The 22,370-nt window shown below is 43.4% G+C and overlaps 2 protein-coding genes across 4 annotated transcripts; one reads left to right on the top strand and one right to left on the bottom strand.

The window, feature by feature from the left end:
* The first annotated feature begins 10,042 nt into the window (after positions 1-10,042).
* Positions 10,043-15,850, top strand: tbpl1 (TBP-like 1). 2 transcript variants are annotated; one of them, XM_080514069.1, is made up of 7 exons: positions 10,043-10,082; positions 11,177-11,416; positions 11,514-11,596; positions 11,975-12,038; positions 12,507-12,610; positions 13,833-13,927; positions 14,423-15,850. In XM_080514069.1, exons 2-7 carry the CDS (start codon positions 11,282-11,284, stop codon positions 14,503-14,505), a joined length of 564 nt encoding a protein of 187 aa, XP_080370195.1. In that variant the 5' UTR covers positions 10,043-10,082; positions 11,177-11,281; the 3' UTR covers positions 14,506-15,850. The 2 variants fall into 2 exon arrangements, with proteins under 2 accessions (XP_080370195.1, XP_080370194.1); XM_080514068.1 differs by having other exon boundaries at positions 10,054-10,390.
* A 976-nt stretch (positions 15,851-16,826) lies between these two features.
* Positions 16,827-22,142, bottom strand: slc2a12 (solute carrier family 2 member 12). Of its 2 annotated transcripts, none has more exons than XM_080513675.1 (6): positions 22,025-22,142; positions 21,320-21,440; positions 17,937-19,238; positions 17,708-17,830; positions 17,246-17,378; positions 16,827-17,124 (listed from the first exon to the last, which is right to left on the bottom strand). In XM_080513675.1, the coding sequence occupies exons 2-6, from the start codon at positions 21,420-21,422 to the stop codon at positions 17,019-17,021; spliced, it is 1,767 nt and encodes a 588-aa protein (XP_080369801.1). In that variant the 5' UTR covers positions 21,423-21,440; positions 22,025-22,142; the 3' UTR covers positions 16,827-17,018. The 2 variants fall into 2 exon arrangements, with proteins under 2 accessions (XP_080369801.1, XP_080369802.1); XM_080513676.1 differs by having other exon boundaries at positions 17,002-17,124; positions 17,242-17,378.
* Positions 22,143-22,370: the final 228 nt, after the last annotated feature.

The raw sequence follows: 22,370 nt of genomic DNA, 5'->3' as shown, positions 1-22,370 counted from the left end.
TATTTTTTCTTCTTGGTTTGCGAATAAACACAGAGCAGATCCATCAGCTAAATGGTGGTCCTTATCTATTTCTTTCCCCCTGCATGCTAATTTAAGATAATAAACCTTGCGGATCATTTCTCTGCGGCTCCAAACTCACCGTCACCTCTGCTCCTCTCACACTCACACACACATGGCCAGATGGAGCGAGAGCTCATACACTCTCTCTCTCTCTCTCTCTCTCTCAGCGCAGCTTTCCCCCCCGAGGCGGCAGGTGTGTGTAAACAGTGTGTGTCTGTGCATCACGGAGTCCCACAGACAACAGTGTGTTTTAAACACGCTTTCAAAATTATTTTTTTTTAAGTAGTGTCAGTGGCATTTGAATACACATAAAACTGCATCTTTTAAACATATGACTCCACACACATGCAGAAAGGCGAACACGCACACACACACATACACATACACGCAGAGATTCATTTCTCTGTATGTCTAAGCTTAAACCCCTCGTTTATCTTCGCTCCCCGCCTTAAACACAGGTGTTTGGAGAGCGTACAGATGAGAGTCTGATCCCAGACATCATGGTGTTGAGTAACTATGCACCTCTTTTTCTGTTTCTGCCTCTTTCTCGTGCATTTAAAACCATTTCCCACAGAAAAATCCCCCCCTCTGCTGCACGTATCACAAACACACCGACTGCAAACGCGTCTTTTAGTGGCCCACTCACCAGCCCAGTCAATTCACAGATATTTATTTAACTCAGAGACAGAGAGTCTCATGAGTCGACCGGTCCCAAGATTTTTATTGAGCAAGAAGATAAAAAGGCGAGTTCTGCTCTGTGTCCATTAAGGCTAAAATGGCCAGAAGAGCGTCTGATGAAATGGAATAAACTGTTGTGGTTATCCCCCCCACCCCCCCACCCCACTTCCTCGGCCTTAGCCTGAGAAATTGAGATGAGCTTATGGAACTACACGATACTAAATAGGCCTAAAAATCATTCACACAAATTCTCCACCCACACACACACACACACACACACACACACATGTCCTGCTCTTTGGTATTGCCCATGTCTGTATTTATTCTTAACCATAACAGAGCCGGCCGATAATGGCTGATGGGACAGTCGTAAAAATAACCTGGCACAGGTCTGTTTGGATTAGGTCTCTTCTCTTCACCCTCCTTCTCCACCCCTCCATCATGTTTTTTTGCTTATTGCAATCTTCTTTTCCTACCATACATGAGACATGAATCAATTCATCAATGTATAGGTCCATTAATCAGTAGTATGCAATGGTAAAATTCTCTTCTTTCTCTATTAGTAAGATGATCCTTATTTATTTTGGAAGAACATGAACTGTTTTATCAGCAGAGAAAGAAAAAAAAAAGCAACAGGGGCTGTTTATTTTCCCTCCAAACTAGTCCCGTTGTTTGCACAAGATATAAGATGCTTGTCCAAATATGTTTGAAACTGAGCATGAGGGGAAAAGCAAGACAAACAGAGAATAAAGATATACTATACATCATCACCAGAACTCCCCTCAGGGGGATTTGAACTCACAGACGTGAAACCACACATACGTACAAACACACACAAAGAATGTCAATATGAATGTATTTATTTGTTGATATAAAGAGTTTTTTTGTAAAAAAAAAACCGGCTGTAAAGCAGGGGTGTTAAACACATTTTAACTAAAGAGTCACATTCAGCCCAATTTCATCTTGAGCGGGCCGGTCCGGTAAAACAGTACCATAAAAACCTTTAAATATAAACTTTAAAGTTCTTCTTTACTGTGGCGCCGAGGATAAGTGATTAAAAAAAGTGTCTATATTTCTTCCGAAAAAGACTACAATCTCATCATAAAGACAATTTTCATGGAACCTTTTAGTGCAATATAAAGTGAAATGTCCAAAACAACTTGAAAAAACTCCTATGTCTGTAGCATTATGCATATTTTTACAAACTCAGGCTGACAGCATGACTTTGAGGCCAGTTTGACAGTAATGACCCGGACTGGAGCCTCTTCGGGGCCGGTTTTAGCTCTCGTGCTTTACGTTTGACACCCCTGCTCTAAAAGATTAAATAATGAATCAAACTATAACGTGTTATCGGGGTACAGTTTGAGGAGGATATTCATAAAGCCCCTCTGCTCCTCACATCCCCACTAATACCATGTTATGTTTACAGCAGGAGGGGATAAACTTTATCTCCCGTCCATGGTGAACAAAGAAACGTCAAATAAATGTCCGCGGTAATCTGATTAAAGCACTGCTGCCAACTCTAATGAATCTTCAGTGAAACTTGGAGAATACACACACAGCACATACTTTACTCTTGATAAGTTGTACTTTTTTATCAATCTTGTATGAAACTATAAAGATCTGTCTCACAGTTCTCTGTTTTGGGATAATTTACTGCTTATCTTGTGGGTACAAGCTGCCTTGAGTTCCTTTAAGTTTAACTGAGAATACCCCCAGTTTAGAGGGTATTTTCTGGGGCTTCAGGGTCTCTTTGTATTGAGTTTGCATGGTACTTTGGTTAATTGGTGCCTTTAAACTGTTGTTGTCTGGTCCAGGGTGTAAACAGTGCAGAGACATGGATACAAACTATATGTAACTGACCCCTTACCTATGTTGCATTCAATTGCAGATATCAGTGACTTGCAAAATTAAATCTTTTGTTTCCCAGATTCCAACAATCTTACGTGAGACACTTTTAATAAACCTGGAAACAATAAGAAATCCGATAACAAGACAATGGATAACTTCAGTAAACCCCTCTGAACTCCAGACCAGGACAAAGTGGGGCTTTAAAGTGCTGATCCTAATGTCTGATGACAACGGGAGGAGAATATTTTACATCTCTGCGGAGGATGGGGGAATACAATATATCTGACACAACTTTATTGGCTCACTCTTTAATGACTTCCTGCTCAGAGTGAGGCTGATGGAAATGGAGAGAGTCGAACTCAGAGAGAAAAGTTTTTATTTTGTTGTTTTGTAACTTTATACTTTATATCTCTCTTTTTTTGTTGTTGTTGTGGTTCTGGGGCTCTCTTTGAACTGTATGTGCTTTTTACCTCAACTCACTGTATCTGCTGCTCACACTGAAGGCTGATTTCTCATCGGCTCCTCTCCAGCCACCACTTCCATTGTCATTCAAAGAGACTATAAAGTAAATGCCTCTTCAACATGATAAGTATATAACCTTGTCCATGTATCCCTCAGCGTACCTCTGTCTCTCTCCGGATGGCTAAGATGGGGTTACTAATGAGCGAATGTTCTGATGATGAAGCCTTTTTCCAAGAATCTTTTCTCCCAAACGCCCGTGGCCTTTGGATGACTCCCCGAGGAGACCATTAATTTAGATATCTGTGTGTTCGTGTGTGTGTGTGTGCATGTGAGTGTGTGTGTGTGTGTGTGTGTGTGTGTGTGTGTGTGTGTGTGTGTGTGTGTGTGTGTGTGTGTGTGTGTGTGTGTGTGTGTGTGTGTGTGTGTGCAGTGAGGGGGGGCATGCCTTGTGTGTGCATTGCTCAAACGCAAGTGGGAGACCTCGGTTGCTTTGTTTCATCACAAACAGACACAAGTATGTTTGAAAGCAGATCGATCGGAGAGCGTGTGTGTGCGTGGATTTGGACAGGCGACCATACCGCACACCCGCCTGAACGTTACTCCCCAAATCCTAAACGCCGAAACACAACATGCCCTTATCACATATCCTGCCTTCCCCTGACATCATTCTGCACCTTCACCCCAACTCGCTCCCCAAATGCCACCCCAAAACATCCTTCTGTGTCAACACTTCCCACCCCCATTCCGCCCACCACCATTCCACCCTTCCACATATGCACACACACATTAAAAAAAAAAAAAAAAAAAGGCAGCCTCTCATCTGTGGGATTTGCATTCAACCTGATTCTCAAAATATACACACACAGGATACATGAGTACCGTGATGCATTCTAACCCAAGCACATACACACCATCTCAAAGACCAAACGGGCATCTAATCGAAGCAAATACCGACGACTCCCTTTCCCACATGAGCAGTTTGCTGCTGTGATGCAGACGAGCTCCTCCACGATCTTACAACCGTTTGTTTTCAGAGCGCTTTCTTTTCTAGAGAGGGAGGAAGAAGCCACTTCACAAGGCTTACTGTGACTCCTTCCATAACCAAACACTGGCTGTCGGGTCTGTCAGCCGCATGCAGGGCGCCGACAACTGGGGCTCCAGGCCTCCGTCTTTCTGGGAGGAGAAAACGTACTGCTTTTACATTTTCATCTGTGAAGAAACACTAAATAAGTGTTTTTAAACTGGCCTTTGTGTCGCACTTTACGTTTTGTCTGCCAATAGTGCGTGCATTGTTTGTAGCCTAAACTTTGCTAACTAAAGCGCTTCTTAAGAAGTTGTTAATGAGTTATTTTGGTATGTACAACACCCAGTATTTTATATGCTTCCCGTACTTGCACCTCCCCAAAAGAAATTGGTGGAGCAATTACTAATATTATAATGGCCAATAATGTACTATGAGCCAGGCATGTAAGAAATAATAATGGAATAATTAAGTGTGATGAAGCCAGTATTGCAGTAATTTGACAACAATGTAAGAAAATGCGAATTAAATTAAATTTCCATCACTGTGGCGTCTAGTACATATTCTGCAATGCCATTCACTATAATACGTTCTGCTAAACAAGCTGAATAAAAACTGCGAAAATAAATCTTTTATTTCTATGATATACAGTCCTATTAATATATTTTGCATAAGTGACTGCAGCTGTAACGTTTTCAAATGATACTTTTCGATAAAATATTTTACTGTCAGCATTGTGACAACATAAATATAAATGGGATATTGTATTACACTGGGTTCATAATATTGGCTTAATTGCATTTCAAATGACTAAAGGTGTTACATCAGTGGCCATGATTACATTGTTGGTTGCTACAAAGGGTTTTGCCAACTTTTACAGACACTTAAGTTATTTCTCCACCAGTTTTAACCAGAAAATGTTTCCTTTGAACATTGTGTATACAATTGTTTCAATGTGTGCAATTTCTGGAAATCAAAACAAATACTGTGTGGACTTTGCTAAAAAGAAATGTTGGATTTAATTCAAATGCTATCAGTGGGCCTCATATTTCTTATAACTCAAATATGTCCCCAAAAGTACTGAATGAAGGATTTTGAAAACAAGTTAAATTCTTCTATTTTAAACATGGATGCAAGATATGAAGTTTCAGCCCAAATGAAAGCAGGTTTAGATCCAAAAACGTGGCAGAATTGGAATGAAAATGACCTTTTAGACAAAAAACAAAACCCCTGGTGTTTGCAGCTCATTGCATGTGTTGACCTACCACAGACTCACATGTCATCGTGTTCCCGCTGCATCATTATTCCACCTTTCTCCCTTAAATAGCAGGTGTTTTCTCTGTGCACTCCAGTTGCACTACATAACGCTGATGGCAATGTCATCCCTTTTCAGAACCAGTCTAAACATGGCTCAGCGGGGAATACCATAACATTTTTGCAGGTGTGTTAATGTTACAGCTGTAAATCTGGCACGGCGAGAGCGGGACTGATTGTCTGGCCGCCTGAGCTTCATCTCACCTCCCGGAGATGTATTATCTGTGGAAAACATCTTTTTGTTCAATTTTTTTCTTCTTTTGGTTTCAGTTATTTTGCTCTACTGTTATGTTCCTTCAGATTAAAATGAGTGTCAGACTGGACCACCAGAGGCGGCGGCCATGTGCTATTACTGCTTCATCAATCCTCATTTTCACCAGGAGAAGAAAGAACTGTTATTGGGCTTTTTGGATTTAACGAGAAAATGCATGTGAACGTGTCTACAAAGCGTCTTGTAAATATTTCCCGGCGGTGTCAGTAAACAGGTGACCGTGAGCGCTGGAGGGCCAGCGCTTTTGGCCGTGCCACTGATGCCTGCATGGCCGACTGGTCCCCGTAAGGACGGCGCTCATGTAAACAGGCTGGGCCGTTCCCACGTCTCTGTTTACACTGAGAGACCCCGGAGCAGCACTACCAGAGGATTCCCTCCATACGGCTCGCTCACACACTATCCATCCCCGCCGCACACACAAACACTCACCTTTAGTACATGCAAGAGACCTATAGGGAATTACTAAATGTCCCCCGTCCCAGCTTTTCGTTGCAGCGCGTCTGACATCGTCATTCTATTGTGTTTTGGGTTTTTGGGGAGGTTTTTTTCCAGAAGAGAAAGCGGTAAACATTTGAAAGTTTCACACAGAGTTCCCACGAAGCGCGCGCTGACATGTCTCAGTTTTACAACACTCTTCGCAAAGGGAGAAGGCTTTCACCTCGCTCCGGGTCCTTTTGAAATGGGCCTGTGATGTACGCCCAACATAAACACAACGCTGGGGTCCTAACAAACAGGCAGCAGAGAGTGAGAGAGAGAGAGAGAGAGAGAGAGAGAGAGAGAGAGAGAGAGAGAGAAAGTGCTCTCTCCAGCAGCATATCTCTGCAAACACGCATCTGCCGACATGAATCGCTCAAGAAAACATGTTTTTGGAAAACAATGAAAAGTCCAAAGGGAGGAAAGGATGTTTGATGAGATTTTCATGGAGATTCTTCTGAGATTTTGGGCTAAGTTATCTGACCTTGTAGTTACTATTCAAAGAAAGCCAAGATCGTGTGGATAAAGGGAGGGCAATCATTTTTTATTTGAGTCACAAAATAAACTACGACTGCTGCGGAGGGATCATCCTTAAGTTGAACTCCACTCTATGAGAAATATGTCACCAATCAAGTTATTGTATTGTTGTGCGTTTTGCCACAGCAATCTATTCCCCTCAAACTAACCAGAAAACGTTTATTTTAAATGACACGTCAGAACACAATCATTCTTTGTCTGTGTTTTTTTCTGTACTGGGAGCCTCCATTCTGTCAACTGTCAACAAAGCATTTGTATTAAATGTATCCCAAGCATTAATTTTCTGTCGCTGTCTAAGCGCTCACTGACGGCATGTGGCCCACAGACCTTTCCCCCATCAGCAGTTTTTCCTCGGGAGCTGAACCTTGTCATGAGATTGTCAGTGGTTGGAGTCTGCGTCGGGTCTGACGGCCTTTTGCATGTTTTGTTTGTGTTTTTCCCCCCACAGTCCAAAGACTTGCACTTGAGGTTATTTGGTAAAAACGCGTGGGTGTTTGTCTCCCAGGTCCGATGACCTGTCCAGTGTGTAACCTGCCTCTGTCCATCACCAGCGAAGTTCATAGGAAGCTCCAGTACAACACAGCCCGACAATTCAATAAAGAATTACCGGGGGGGAAAGAAAAGGATGGATAGAATTATAACCTCCAATGATCCTTGTTGAATGTTGTTTCATCCAACATAAAACATCTGAATTGGGTTCATGGTTTTGTTTTGTGTTTATTGAAGGGAAACGGAAAGGCTTCAACGTCCTAATTGTTTTAATGCACATTGTTTACGTCTACAATTTTAATCAAAACTATATTTACACACATATCACAAGAAGGATTAAACAGTAATTAATCTTTCACGCTACTGGCAGGCACGCACACACACAGTTACAGAGATGGACAGTCTATTTATTCTCTGACATATTTGCATCTCTTAAGGAGTAAGTGTTTTCATCTGTGGGTTTACATGCTGGATCGTATGACCTAATGAGAATAAGAGCATTGTTCCCCTGGGAAGAAGCTGCCCCGGTGATATGCAGACCAGCAAACTGTAAACATACTCCTGCGCCCTGCGTCAGCCGCCCCACAAACACATGCGCACCATCAATGCGAGTGGTCTGACTTTCCTAACCTGCTCTAAATCTAAACCTTTATAGTAAACAACTCGGGACATCTGAACAAGGCTCTTCTGCAGAATGGATGTGAACTACCAGGCGATATTTCAGCAGGAGAAACCCCGGAGGATTAAATGAAAGCAGGAAAGAGACAATTTGGTAACCAGGGAGGAAGAACAATAACAACAAGGCTGAATCATGAAGAAGTTATTTTTCAGTTTGGTTTGGGAGCGGGCCAGGCGGGAGAAGTGTTTGCAGCGGCGGAGCTTGGTTACAGCATGCAGTGCAGGAATGCTCAAGAGCAGGCAATAAGTTATGGATATTAACGCACGCAAACAAATATGTGCACGTACACACACATGGGCCGTGTTCAGTCGAGCAATTTTATCTCGTAAAGATAAAACGTCATGCTTATCAGTTCGGGACATGCAGGAAGGGTTTGTGCAAAGCTGCATCAAACACAGCAGATGAAACGAGCCCAAAAAAGTCAAACCGGTGCAAATGTTCATGACGTCATTATGGGGCTACATAAAGTTAACAGTTTCTGTAGAAAGAGAGCACGCGGACACGTCAGAACAACAATCGCCGATGATGTTCATTCATGAGTCACGGGAGCGGCTGTAATTTCTCTGGTTGATAACGCAAACATTCCCAGCCGCCTCTCACATCTCACTCCTTCTCTTCTATTGTTGGTTGTCCAGATTTCCCTGAGGAGCATTTACTGTTCCAGATGTGCTCATTTTCCTTGGAGATGTCACTAATCCCCATCGTTTTAAAGGGAATACATCATAAATACTAAAAAGGTTACATGCGGTTGTCTTAAAGCTGCGTTAACACAAGCTTGTGAAATATATTCATTCCAATGACACATATTTGTAACAAAGAAACTTTTAACCTTCACTTACCAAATAACATTGATAGTATTTCGACTACTCCTTCATATTTGTTTGCTCCAAGTTTTGTGGCAAAACCATGACGATGATGAACTATTTCAGAATGAGTTCACGTCTCCAGAAAACAAAGAAAGACATTGAAATCATACATAAGGAACAATGTGTTTAGAAATATGCGTCATTCTCACTTTCAAGAAAGAGATTTTGTTTCGGGATCAAACTTGAAGAAATGTTTTTCATATAAACAATCACTCGACTTTCCACTTTCACACTAAATATACAATTCTTTAAAAAATACAACTGTTTAAGCTTAAATAATGTTGATTTAGATGTATTTTTTAATGCCTGAACGATGAACTGATTGTACTGATTCAGCTTAACTAACTTCAAATGATACACTTTAAATTAAATAAATAATAAATAATATTTGGTTAAAATAAGGTGTTACTAATTGAATCCGAGCCCCGCCCCAGCATGCTACTACACCCCCTCCATTTACCTGGGGCTGGGGTTACAAACGTTAAAACCACATCATTTCAAAATGTCCTTTACTTTGAAAACCGAGAGTTTGACTCTGCTCTTCGATGTTACTGTAAAGTTCACAATAGAGCGACCATAAAAGTCTCTAAGTGGCTCGTTTCACCAAACAGAAACGGGACGGCTCACCACGGTGGTGAGGACTGATGTCAAGTTGATGGGAGGGGTATCACTTTTATTTAGCTTTACAGGCCTTTGCACTGGACCATACGTGATTGGAAAAGAACAAATCTTGTTTATTTATTAGACTTTATTTTCATTGGCCATATTTGCTGTATCGAGTTTCAAACTGAATAGGTCTATTATATCATCTATTGTTTTACTTAAGGTTTTAGTACGAGTCATAGCATCAAGAAGTATAATTGTATAATGTTAAAAGTGATGATTTTTGCATTTTAGTCATCTGATATTTAAAAAGGAATAGTTTTTGTCACATTATTCATCTTGTCTTTTTCATGTCAGAAAGTTGTGACTGAACCAGTTCAATTGCCAAGTTAATTTTAGTTGATTTTATAGTAAATTTTTGGAATTTCTGCTTAAACTATTTACGGATCTGTCAGCCCCCCAATGTTAAACTCATTCCTACTCATTCCTACACCCTTGACTAATGGTTTACAGTTTGCGAATCACAGAATAAGAGAGACGTTTATGATGTGTGTTTTATCACACAGCCTGCACTTGTGTAAGTTTGATATTAGGTTCGTTATTTGTATTTATATAATTATTCCAGTTTGATTAAGAAAAATAAAAAATAATTCTTCAATAGCGTTATTGAGCTTATATTTTGAAAGTGATGGGGGGAAGTTCCGGTGTCTTTCATTTTGGAAAGACATAAAGCCGGAAGTTAGCATGTTTGCTGCTCGCTTGTCTGCGAAGGAAGCGGTTTGTCCACAAATTCCTTCATTTTCCGGGCTAGTTTATCAGAGTAATAGTACAGTGCTTGCTAAAAAGGCGGCGGAAGACCTTTAGCGAGCGTTTCGGACTCACGATATTGCCAATAAAACGCAAATAACTGTGTAAATGAAGGAACTTCCACGTCCTCAGTGTGGCGGCTGCTAGCTGTTAGCAAGCGGAGCTAACAACTTTTCATTCATTACTGCCTCTTTGTTGCTCGCTAACGGGGAGCTTCACAACATTAGGCTCAGACGTCGTATTAATGCTTTATTTCTACATGAATGCCGGCTATATAGGTAAACAATCCTCGTCGCGCCTTCTGATTCTGTGACAAGTCGCATTGTTGAGCAGATTTGCTAGCATCGTTAATAAATATCCCTTCACAGAGACGCATCGACATTAATGCAAGAAACATTTAATATCAGTGGGATTCACATGTTTTCATGGTGATTGATTGAATTTGTGCATTTATTTATTTATTATAGTTATAACGGAGCCGTTTAATTACGATGGTTGCTGTCAGTAGAATAGAAATACTGTATGTAATCTTTAAATAACACGACTTTCAATAATAGTTTCCTCGTTGTATTTTATATCTTTGCAATTCATAAATCTCCCCATCTAACACCCCCCAGATTAAGTAGTCTTTGGTGTTAACTCCCCTCCTCAATATTTTGGTTGTTTTTGTTGATCCATAGTGATGATGATCTCCTAGTTCACCTTAATTGTTTGTGATTTGGTTCTGTAAAGTTCTGGAGAAAGTTGATGTTATTTGCACTTTAGGAGTCGATTGATATCCAGGAAGCCAGTCTTTGTTTCAGACTTGCATGCACTAGTAGTCCAGTTTTTCTTCCACGGTCCAAAAACATGCATGTGAGGTTAATTTGTGCCCCTCGGTGTGTGAATATTGTCAACCTTTCACTTACTTTAATTTGAACTGCCCTGACATTAGGCATAAATATTGCATTTCTTAGCTGCTTAAGTGTTCTGCGAAGTCTTTTAAAAATGACAGTGTTATAGTTTGTTTTTCTGACTTACAAATCAAACAAAACCCTTGTCCTTTCCTTTGCCCCTCTGCTCAGTTGAGTCTCCTTGTCCTCCATAAAATGATGGTGTCGAAGCCTTTAGTGATGACTGTGTGAGAAGAAAGCCTCCAGTGGTCCTCCTGCCACGCCACACACTTCCTCATGGATTCCAACAATGACGAGGCTCTTGATATTATCATCACCAATGTGGTGGCCACCTTCAGGACCAGGTGTCACCTTAACCTGCGCACCATTGCCTTAGAGGGAACCAACGTCATCTACAAGCCTGAAGTTGGGGTGCGGATGCTGAAGTCTCAGAAGATTTTTGTTTTTTTTCATATTCATATAATGGGTCAGTTATGGCTGATATTTTTGTCGATGGATTTGCTTTCAGAAAGTCCTGATGAAGCTCCGTAAACCCAAGATAACAGCCTCAATCTGGTCCTCAGGGAAAATCATCTGCACAGGTGCAACAAGGTAAATAATCTCCACACAAAAATGAATACCTGGACACACAGACACAATCTATAATTTACCATAAAGATCTAATTGTTGTCAAACCAAAGCCGCCCTGCCAGAGCCTCTTGGCCACTGAACTTTAACAACCTTGATTTATTGGACTCAATGAATGGAAAGTGCCGTTTGTTTTTTCCTATTTCCTATCACACATTGCTATTTTTCTCACTTGCTACAGATAGATTGCTGACATGAGCAATGGAAAGTATTATTGATTGCAAGTCAAGCTACTGTGTATTAACATTTCGCTTGTACTGCTGAGGAATCACTCCGATGGTTGCCGTGTGTGTTTTACATGCCGTTCTATACATGTGTAACAGTTGTGTTGCTGCATTTCAGTGAGGATGAGGCCAAGCAAGGCGCTCGCAGGCTGGCACGCTGTCTGCAGAAACTAGGCTTCAAGGTGAGAATGTGCAGCTACTGGCTATCTGATTTATTGCAGAGAACACATTTCTCTTTAAAACCTGCAACAGAGACACGTCTGACAGTGTGTCGAAACCGAAGCATCAAAATAAAGTACAGCGAGTGCACCTCACTCTAGTCTTGAGTACATGATGTGAAGTAGAACCGTCTCTTGAGCCGATCCGCCTTTTCAGGGGCCGCCACAAGTTGCACTGTATACTTTGCGAGTTTTTACACCCCTACAGCCTCGACACCTAACCTGATGCACCACCAGAGACGCAAAAGACCGAATATAAAGAAACAATTGAAATGCGTTTTTTTTAGCCCATACCAGTGATTGGCAGCAGTGAAAATTAACCTTTAAAGATCCTGCACTGAATCCAGAGGACAAGCTTGTCTTTAGTTTTGAAAAGGAAAATAGGTGTAGCTATCTAAACATTAATATTTGTCTTTCTGTCTGTGTGTTTAGGTTCGATTTTCAGCCTTCAAAGTTGTGAATGTGCTGGCCGTATGCTCCATGCCCTTCGCCATCCATCTTATCGATTTCACAAAGAAGAACCGGCCCATTGCCAGGTAATCCAATCCTCTGTGTCTTTAGGCTGACGAACTGTTAATAGTGGCTGATAATTTCAAATCAGTGTTGCACGGAGCCATAGAAATGTATAAAACTGCGCAGTCAATGCTCCTGGTGGGCGCCACCATGGTAAATAGGCGCTGTCTTCACGAAGTGGCAAAAAGCCACTCGCCATCATCGTTACAGTGAGAGGAAGAGTCTTTATAACCATCTGGCTCTTGACCGCTCTGCTAAATCATCAAAAATGAGCCATAAGCTCAGGTTTAAGGTGTGAAGTGCAATTAGGACTCACACTTCTCATTCTTTGTTGTTATATTAACTGCTATTTAACACATAAACAATGATAAAGAAACAACAAATATACACATTTATTGCCAAAGGAGGTATTTTACATGTAACTATAAAATAAAAGTGTATATAAATTAGTTGCACATCACAGAGGTTTCACAATAACAGTCGTAACACCAATGGCTTTTTGAAGAATTTCTATGTTTTGAAGTTCCCTGACCTCCGAGCATGAAAGAGACTAATTACTGTCATCAGCAGTTCAGTGATGCTCTGCCCAACTCCCTCTATCTCTTAAACATCAATGCTCATCGAATTAGATCAGTTCAGAGTAATTGTTTATTTAAAAAATAATAATATATTAGTGTAGCACTTTTTGTTGGGCAGTCAAAGACGCTTTACATAGAGAAACACAAATAAACAAAACTAAAATGAAGGGTTTATAGAAAATCCAGTTTAATTTATTTTGCCAACGATATGACAAGAGCTTCAATATGATTCAATATAAAACCCTAAAGTGAACAAATGTTATCATGGGTACATACAAGAAAGAGTAACTGATTATTTTTCATGTAGTCACGCGTGAAATGTGATGGACGGACCTTTGAAAATGGATTTGTTCAGCCAACTTCACTATGTTGCTTGACCACCTACTGGAGGTTAAAGCTCATTAACAGTCTCAAACACTTGGTCTAGAGTTTATACTGGCTTGAAAGGATTTTTCTGTGTGCTTGTGGATGTCGACCCCTAGTGGTGGGAAGCATGAGTCTCTATTCTTGATGCTGCTCGTCAGACTAGAAATTAATTATTGTCAGAGGCTGATGGACGTAGAACACTATTTACAATCCTAACAATATGTTTACATGTGTTTTCCTACGGTATCTATGTTGATTCTACTTAACCGTGTGTGTGTGTTTGTGTGTGTGTGTACACCAGCTATGAGCCTGAGCTCCATCCTGCTGCTACGTACAGGATCAAACATCTAAAGGCGACCATACAAGTGTTCTCCACTGGCAGCCTCACTGTTACAGGTATCTCCTCCTCCATACCCAAACTTTCACAACCTCCTTCACATGCAGCTTAAAGGATTGAGGTCATGTTGTCACAATGTCTGTTCGCACCAGAAAAGAGGTTTGCCTATAACCCAATTCCTTGAAGAATTTCAGCCTGCGACGAAATAGTTTAACCCCTTTTTTTTTAATATGGTGCACTGAAATTTCAAGTGTCACTCGACGCACACAAGGCCATCTTGCTCTGTCTCTTTAAATGGCACGGTGCAAAGATTACTATCCTCGGCACCAGGTTTAAAAGAAACAAAATCTGTTTCTTCCGCCAGATTGTCTGGGAGCATGTGCAGAAAAAAAAAGCCCATCAAAACATGCAGAAATGTCAGGAATCGTGTGCCGTTACTTTTGTTACCGGTTCGTGACGTGCCCTTCAAAAGCAGACGGGATTTTATGTGGCAAAGCGGCAGGCGCACACACACACTCACAAAGTCTGATCCCTTTGCTGCCCTGTTACCTCAGGACCAAATGTGCAGAATGTGGCCACGGCGGTGGAGCAGGTCTATCCACTGCTGTTCGAGGTTCAGAAGCCGCGCTGCAAGTGAAGGGGAACCAGCCGAGAGAAGTGGAGGCCGATGAGGACGCACCTTATCCTGTGGACGGGTCTGCTTGGTTTTATCACTACATGGCCACAGTCACACACTTCTAACACGATTGACCCACTGGAATTTGATCTCAATCTTATAATGACCCTTGTTGGAAGTTTCCCAAAAAAAAAAAAAAAAAAGTCCTTTTCACCAAGTTTTAATGTTGCCGTATTTGGATTCTTGTGATTTTTAACAGCCCGAATTCTGCAAACGTCTTCCAAGTTTGATCATATTCCTCAGACTATGGACTCCTCCTTACCTGATTGACTCAACCTCACTCTGCCTTTGCGTTTGATGTTCTGGTTTGTTTTTTTGCATGGGCAAGGAAAGATCTGTGTAACTATTTTAACGCTTAATGCAGTGGCGGCCATTGCGAAGACTCAACGTTAAGCTTCATACGTAACACTGTATGCAGAAAGTTGTTCCGTTTGGCACTTTTTCTTTGGAAGAATCTCCGTCCATACCCTTGTTTTTACACTAAAGACTCCTCAGCATTACCCTTTTTGTGGCTCAGAGTGAAAAAGGCAAGTGAGACTGTTACAAGTGTACACAAAGTAAGAGCAGGTCCTCGGCCAGGAACGTGTACGTGCTTGCAATATTCTTCCCCCCCCCATTCGTTAATTTCCGAGTTAATAATACTTTTAACATGAGTGTTTCATCAGTGGGGGGAATACAAAGACATTGTTCCACTCCATCACTTCCCAACATTTGTACACACTCGTTTTTCTTATACTTCTACAACGTGATTAGTTTTTTTAAATTGTTCTTCCCAGAACAAAGTCCCCGTTCATTCAAACCGAGACATTCATTGGGGAAAATGACAGAATTGTCGGCACATTGTTCAAAGTTAGCCGCATAACGACGTGAACAAACCCCTAGAAGTTGAAGAAAAAAAAAACAATCGTTGCTGCCTGTCAGAAAGGTTTTTAACAAATCAGTTTAGAGACTTTTTACAGCCACAAAGTGTTCAGAGGCCACGTCCAGAACATTTTGCACCGGCAGCAAAACAAAGCAAGTCAAAGATTGACAAAACCCCCGGAGGGACGCGGAGCGTTTTTTTTTTTAATGGAACGACGACTCCCGGCAGGTTGGTTTGGGCCGAGCGTGCATAGACGCAACACATGGGTATGTATATATTGAACGCATCTGTCAGGAAGGATGTCGACAAAAAAAAAACTTTGATATGTTGTATGTGTGTGATGGAGTACTTTTTGAACCCGTGTACGCAGATATTGTGACACAAATTTTTGTATTTTGTATAAAAATAAATTGATGGTTTAACTGGCCAACACAGAAACACGCATCTGTTTTATTTGCTGCTTTCAGTGAAAGTATGTTCCCAGTTTGTGCACACAATCTTCCGTAAAACACTTTTAATGTCACTTAGAAAGAGTCTCAGAAGAGATTAAAAAAAAAAAAATGCAATTTCAATAAGTCAGGAAAAAACAAAAAAAATCAAAATTACTTAACAATTGTCATTTTGCAGAACTGGTACCAGTACAAACATTTCCTCAGTACTTTTTACACATTTTAATAAGGTCAGTATCGGATGCATCGTTCAAACAAACCACTGCAGACATGTTGTCCTGTCAATCAGATGGTATCCGCCCACAAAACACAAACAAAGGCACAAAGAGCTTTTCCTGAGAAAACTGTGGTTGGAATCTGTCAGATCACAAGTTTGAACATGTCTTAAGTTAAAAAAAAGATAGAAGCAGTCCCTTCGCCATTCACCAAGAACAAACGAACCACAAAATACGGTTTTAGTGTTGATCGTCAGCTACGTGTTGTAAATCCTGTTTAATTACTAATAGCTTATGTAACCACAGCGTTGGGGGAGGGGGGGGGGGTGTTCACAATGTAAATGGACTTTACTAATATTACATCACTTTACTGCCTTGCCTCAACGCACTTAACGTGATCTTAGAAAAGATTCGTCACGTTCACACATTTGGACAGGCCATCACAGTGACACACACACACACACACACACACACACACACACACACACACACACACACACACACACACACACACACACACACACACACACACACACACACACACACACACACACACACACACACACACACACACACACACACACACACACACACACACACACACACACACACACACACACACACACACACACACACACACACACACACGAGGAGACAAATGCAAAATGCATAGGGAGAAATAATGAAACTGCCACCGATTTGTTGAAACCTCTTTAGTTTGTGAGTGATCAAGGAAGTGAGCCGTCTAAAAACACTTCACTGTAATTTTATTATACTTCACACCATACCTGATGTTTTAATAATAAAAAAAAATGTTAAAAAAAAAAAAAAAAAGACAGCAAAAGGATCTGCATGACAGGAACCAGCTGTAACTGCAGGAAAGATCCAGATGTGGAGTCGTTCTTGATCTTTGCACCCGACTCTTCACTGAGGTAGAGTTGCGGTGCGTTAAAGGAGCTTGGCGTTTGCCGGAGTCTCTGTGGAGGCGCTGACGGTGCGAATCAGGCTCGGTTGAGGCTGAACCTGTCTGCAAATCCTCACCTCAAAGGTTTTCCTAGAAGGAAATAAAACATCTCGTCAGTTGCATAAAGTAGTAACATCCTATCAGGTATTACACTGGTGAATTTCCCCGCGGGGATGAATAAACTGCCTAATCTAATCAGTTACTCACTCACTTCTTGGCCAGCTCTTTGGATATCTCCTCCAGAGTGCGACCTTTGGTCTCGGGGACGCAGAGGATGACAAACACCAGCAGAATGAAGCTCATAGCAGCATAGAGGAAGATTACATTGGGAACGCCGATCTTTTCTGGAAGACAACATCAAATGTCGGTGAACATGCAGGTCTTCAGTTGTGTTGATGAGCAACTGTCAAGGAGGAAAGTTAAGACTTCATCCCGGGAAGAGGGTAACTTAAAAATCTTCATCCGACATGAAGACAAATTTACAAAAAGGTGTGGAACTAATGTGTAGAAATTATAATGCGCAGGTTTTTATGTCCCAGACCGGAAGTGAGAATTTACCAACCCAGCACAGCGATAAGAACTCGGTTTGATGAAGGTCGTAATGAAACCCCCCCCCCCCCCATGTGTGAGCAATGCTCCTCCAACTAAACCTGAAACTTGTTAAACTCGTCACCTGTAACAGTGAGGAAGGTCATGGAGATGAGGAGGTTCGTTGCCCAGTTCACAGCCGACACCACGGACACGGCTCTGCCCCGGACTCCCATGGGAAAGATCTCACTGAGAACAACATACACCACTGGAACAGGGGCGGGAAATGAAAAAAAAAAAAAAAGTTTTGTACAGTTCTATCTCGTGATGTCAAGTTGAACACAACCCGCGAGTTTGTAGGACTGGGTACTCACTTGGCCCGAGGCTGATGGAGAAAGCCGCCACGTACACAAGCAGGCTGATGAGCGACGCCCACTTCAGGTAGAAGGACACTTCAACACGAGTCTTTTCTCCCCTCGACCCCCGGCCCCCGTCGTCGTCGTCCTCCTCCACGTCCGTCCTCTCCACCTCCTCGCTGCCCCACCGGCTCGGCAGAGTCGCAAGAATGTCCCGGCTGTCCAAGTCCAGAGACGTCCCGTTCGAGTCCCACTGCACGTGCGTGAGGTTCAGTGTGCCCGGGCTCTTGCACAGGCTCGTCAGGTGCGTGTGGCTCTGCAGCGTCAGCGTCCCCAGCGCCGCCAGAGACACCGCCATCGTGACGGCGCCCACGCACAGGAAGCTCTTCGGTCCCAGGCGGTCGACCAGCAACACGGCCGGGATGGTGCCCACCACTTTGACGATGCCGAATCCCGTGGAGGCCAGCGTGGCCGCGGCGTCGCTGTCGAAGCCGACGCTGCGGAGCAGCGGCGAGGCGTAGGAAAGGATGTTGGGCTGCCCGGTGACCTGCTGCAGGAAGACCAAGACCACCCCCGTGAGCAGCCGGGAACGCAGGTTGGCCTTGGTGCTGAAGAGCTCGCCGAAGCTATGCTCCGACTCCTCCTTCAGCCCGGCCTGGATGTCCCTCAGCTCGGCGTTCACTCGCTCCGTGGCCCCGCCCCTCAGCCGGGCCAGCACGACCCTCGCCTGCTCCACGTTCCCCCGCGCCGCCAGGAAGCGCGGGCTGGGCGGGAGGAACACGAGCGCGCCCATCTGCAGCAGCGCCGGCGGGATGACCAGGCCGAACGTGTACGCCCAGCCGTGGGGCACGGCGGCGAAGGCGTAGCTGCAGCCGAATCCCAGCATGACGCCCACGACCAGCATCAGCTCGTACAGCGTCACCAGCAGGCCCCGCCTCTCCCTGGGCGCGATCTCCGCGATGTACAGGCACGCCGCCGTGCCCGACAGGGACGTCCCCATGCCCACGATCACGCGGCCCAGCGTGACGGCGACGAGCGACGTGACGACGACCAGCACGACGGTGCCGCCGGCCACCATGGCGGCGCTCAGGAGCAGCGAGCAGCGGCGGCCGTAGCGGTCGAGGACGGGCCCTCCGGCCAGGCAGATGAGGAGCGCGCCGAGCAGGTGGGAGCTGACCAGCAGTTCCTGTTCCCTGCAGGAGAGCGAGAGGAGGCCCCGCAGCTGCAGCAGGACGCCGGAGGTCAGGCCCATTTCATACCCCAGCATCAGACCGCTCAGAGAGGCCACGACGGCCGCCACCGCCACCAGCCAGCTGCAGCCTGACGGCGGGAACAGAGACACGGAGAGTGGGAGTCGGGGGACAACATGGCAGGTTTAACAAAAAGACAAATATTCTGTCTAATCTCACATCTGTGGCTAAACATCTGGACTAAAAACATTATTGACTTTCCAGTTAACAATAGAGTCTATTTATTTTATTACCCTTTATTCTGCTTTTTTATGCATATTTGAATCCATTTGTTTTAATGTATTTTATCGCTTAAGATTCTTAATCGCTTCATTTGAATGAATTGGCCTTACAGTTCTATTTTAAAGTGACACTATGATTTACCAAGACTTTAGTACACATCGTCACTTCCACACAGTCCGGGATGTAACAACCCCGAGCTGGATAAACCAGTACAAAGACAGATTAATGGATGTATCTTTCAGCACATGTTAAATCTAAAACTGTAGCCAAATTCAACTCGTGCTGTCTACTTCCCTGCACAACCGCGAGTATCTGTATTTATTTGTGTACGCTCAAGCTTCGTAGTGAACAGGACAGTGAGTTTTCGAAGGTCCGTGGTGGAATTGGAACAAACACTTTTCTACGAAGCCAACCTCATCAGACTGTGTTGACAAGTCTGTACAGTGGACGTCTTTGTGAGTCTGATTCAACATTATTATTGTGTAATTGGGTTGAGTGGTTCCACGAGGAGAGATGCAGAAAAAGTGCACACAAAAAAAAAAAAGTCAAGTCATTGTTTCTGAACATGCTTTTGTGTGTGCGTGCGTCTGTGTGTGTGTGTGTGTGTGTGTACACTTTCTCACTGCGGAGCTCACACAACCGTGAAGCTTTAGTGGCGCTGACTGCGTGGAATGAAGAGGTCAGAGGTTCAAAAGATGAGCGGTGACTTGATCTTGTGAGCGGTAAAGATTCTGTGTGTGTGAACATGTGAGTCTGCTCGATCGCCACAATCAGACTTGACAAGGGAACAAATAGAAAACGGAAGGAGCTTATCGTACGCAGATGTGATCACATACGCGCCCAGGATTGCCGCGATATTGACACGGGCTGTAATAAACGTCGGCAGCGACTGATTGTTCTCACGGCGCAGCTTCACGGTGGTCGCCGTCGACCACGTGATTCCGTCGAAACGGTGCATTAAGGAGCCGCTACTTGACGCGCGGCATACCGCTGTTTATGCAGCTGTGCATTTGTACGGGCGCTCGGGGTCGCGCTTGTGAGACCTTTTGTCATTGTTTTAAGTTTTGCGTCGAACATTTAAAGAAGACCAAAGATACAGCTGCGAACTGTAGGGTCCGACAGTATATTTTCATTGGCTGCAGAGTTGTCCCGCACCCTTTCTAAATGAACGACTCGGTCCGCTTCATCGTTTTACTAAAGCAACGTCGGCTGCTATAATTTCAATATCAAGATAATTGCTTCCATTTTTTTTTTTCCTCCTTCAGTCACACTGAAGCCTGTCAGCACTGCACCTCAGTGCCTTGTCAGTCCTGTCTCTTTCTCATGCAGGGTTGGAAACAGTACAGTATAAAATAACAGAGAGGGAGGGGGGGAAAAAGAACAAAACATATTGATGACAATAAAACCATGAATCGAGTGCGGAACGCCTTGTGTGTGCCACATAGGTCAGCTTAACCGGACAGAAGCATAAAAGTAGCGATAAATCACTTCTGACTTCGTCATAAAGCACCGACAGATAAAGTGAAGGCGTTAAAACTCGTTTCTTTTCCTCGTGTCACTGATCACCGCTCTCCGAATCTCTCTTCAGACAAAGACGCTAAAGAGCATGTTCGGCGAGTTCCGCGTACTTTCCTTGCAAAAGTTCAAAGAATCACTGCATTAAAAAAATTTTTTTTATTATTTAAACTTTTTACAAATTTATTTAAACTTAACATTCACAAGTTTCACTTCAATGTCATATGTATTGCTTTTCTGTACGAGTGTGTCTCCCAACAAATGTAAACACACGTGATTAAATTACACACTGTGCCGTTTGATTAGGAAGTCAAACATAAGCGGCGGTCGAAACACTCCAGGACTTCCTCATCGGCATCAAACAATCACCGACTGTTTGAGCGGATAACGCGTGTTATGGATCTGTTTGTTTACCTGCTGTTTTGGGTGGAGTCAGTCTCTGGGTCTCAGAAGAGACATTGCATGGGAGATGAGAGGTCATCCTCTGGGCCTCACTGCTGGGGTCCATCTTCAGCATCCACCAATCACAGAAGACCTTGATGAAATGGGGGGGAAATAAAAGTGATTTAATTCCAAAAACGTACAAGAGACTGTGCATAGATTTTTCCGACAAAGCTTTTGGTATGAGATGATTCTCAACTCCAATCAAAGCTATAATAATAGTCTGACTCACTGATATTAGTCCATTCATAATCAGAACAAAATTATTTTTTTGTTGTCGTTTTTTTTTTTTTGTTCTTGTCTGACCACCTGTCTGCCGTCCTGGATCAAGTTTCCAAATGAAATCCCAGTGAGGGAAGCAGACTGTGCCACAGAGCTGTTTGGAGTATTTGCACGTCCTGTCCCAGGCTCCTGCTCTCAATGACTGTTCGCCTCATGCGACCACAAGCTGGTGACCCGGTCCTCACTAGTGCAGCATCTCATGACATGTCAATATTATACCCAGTCCAGAACTGGAACTACCTTTTCTTTATTTTTTTCTGCAACTTCAGCAAGGTGATTCCTGCAGCGGCAGGAGCCTGTTCTTTTTTTTTTTTTTTTTTAACCATTGCAGACGTCTATGGACGCGTGCACGAGTTCAAACTGCTCCCGGAGTTTGTGTCAGCGGTTCGCTCCTACCTGACACCCCGGCTGTGTCTCTGTTTTGGGCTCAGATCCGATCTTTTCGGGCCATCCGCTCCGCGCTCCACAGTTTTGTCCCACTTTTCCTCTGATTCCTCACTTTTCCCCGAGCTCGTGGCGGGCGGCTGCGCGCACTCCGCTTGTTTTGGTTGAGGCCTTCGGATAGCCACGCCCCTCTCTCCTCCGACATTAGCCAATGGGATACGTGGGTTTGACGCGGAACTGCCACGCCGAGTTCCTATTGGTGGAAGCAGATCCTGCTTGCAGAGGCTGTTTAAAAACGCAAAATGATGAATTCCTGAAGTTAAATATTTCTCTACTGAACCTTAGTGGCGTTTTCTAT

Source organism: Blennius ocellaris (genome assembly GCF_963422515.1).
Source record: "Blennius ocellaris genome assembly, chromosome: 18".
NCBI classification, from domain to species: Eukaryota; Metazoa; Chordata; class Actinopteri; order Blenniiformes; family Blenniidae; genus Blennius; species Blennius ocellaris.
Note: the sequence above shows the minus strand (reverse complement) of the source record. Positions and strands in the feature narration are given on the sequence as shown.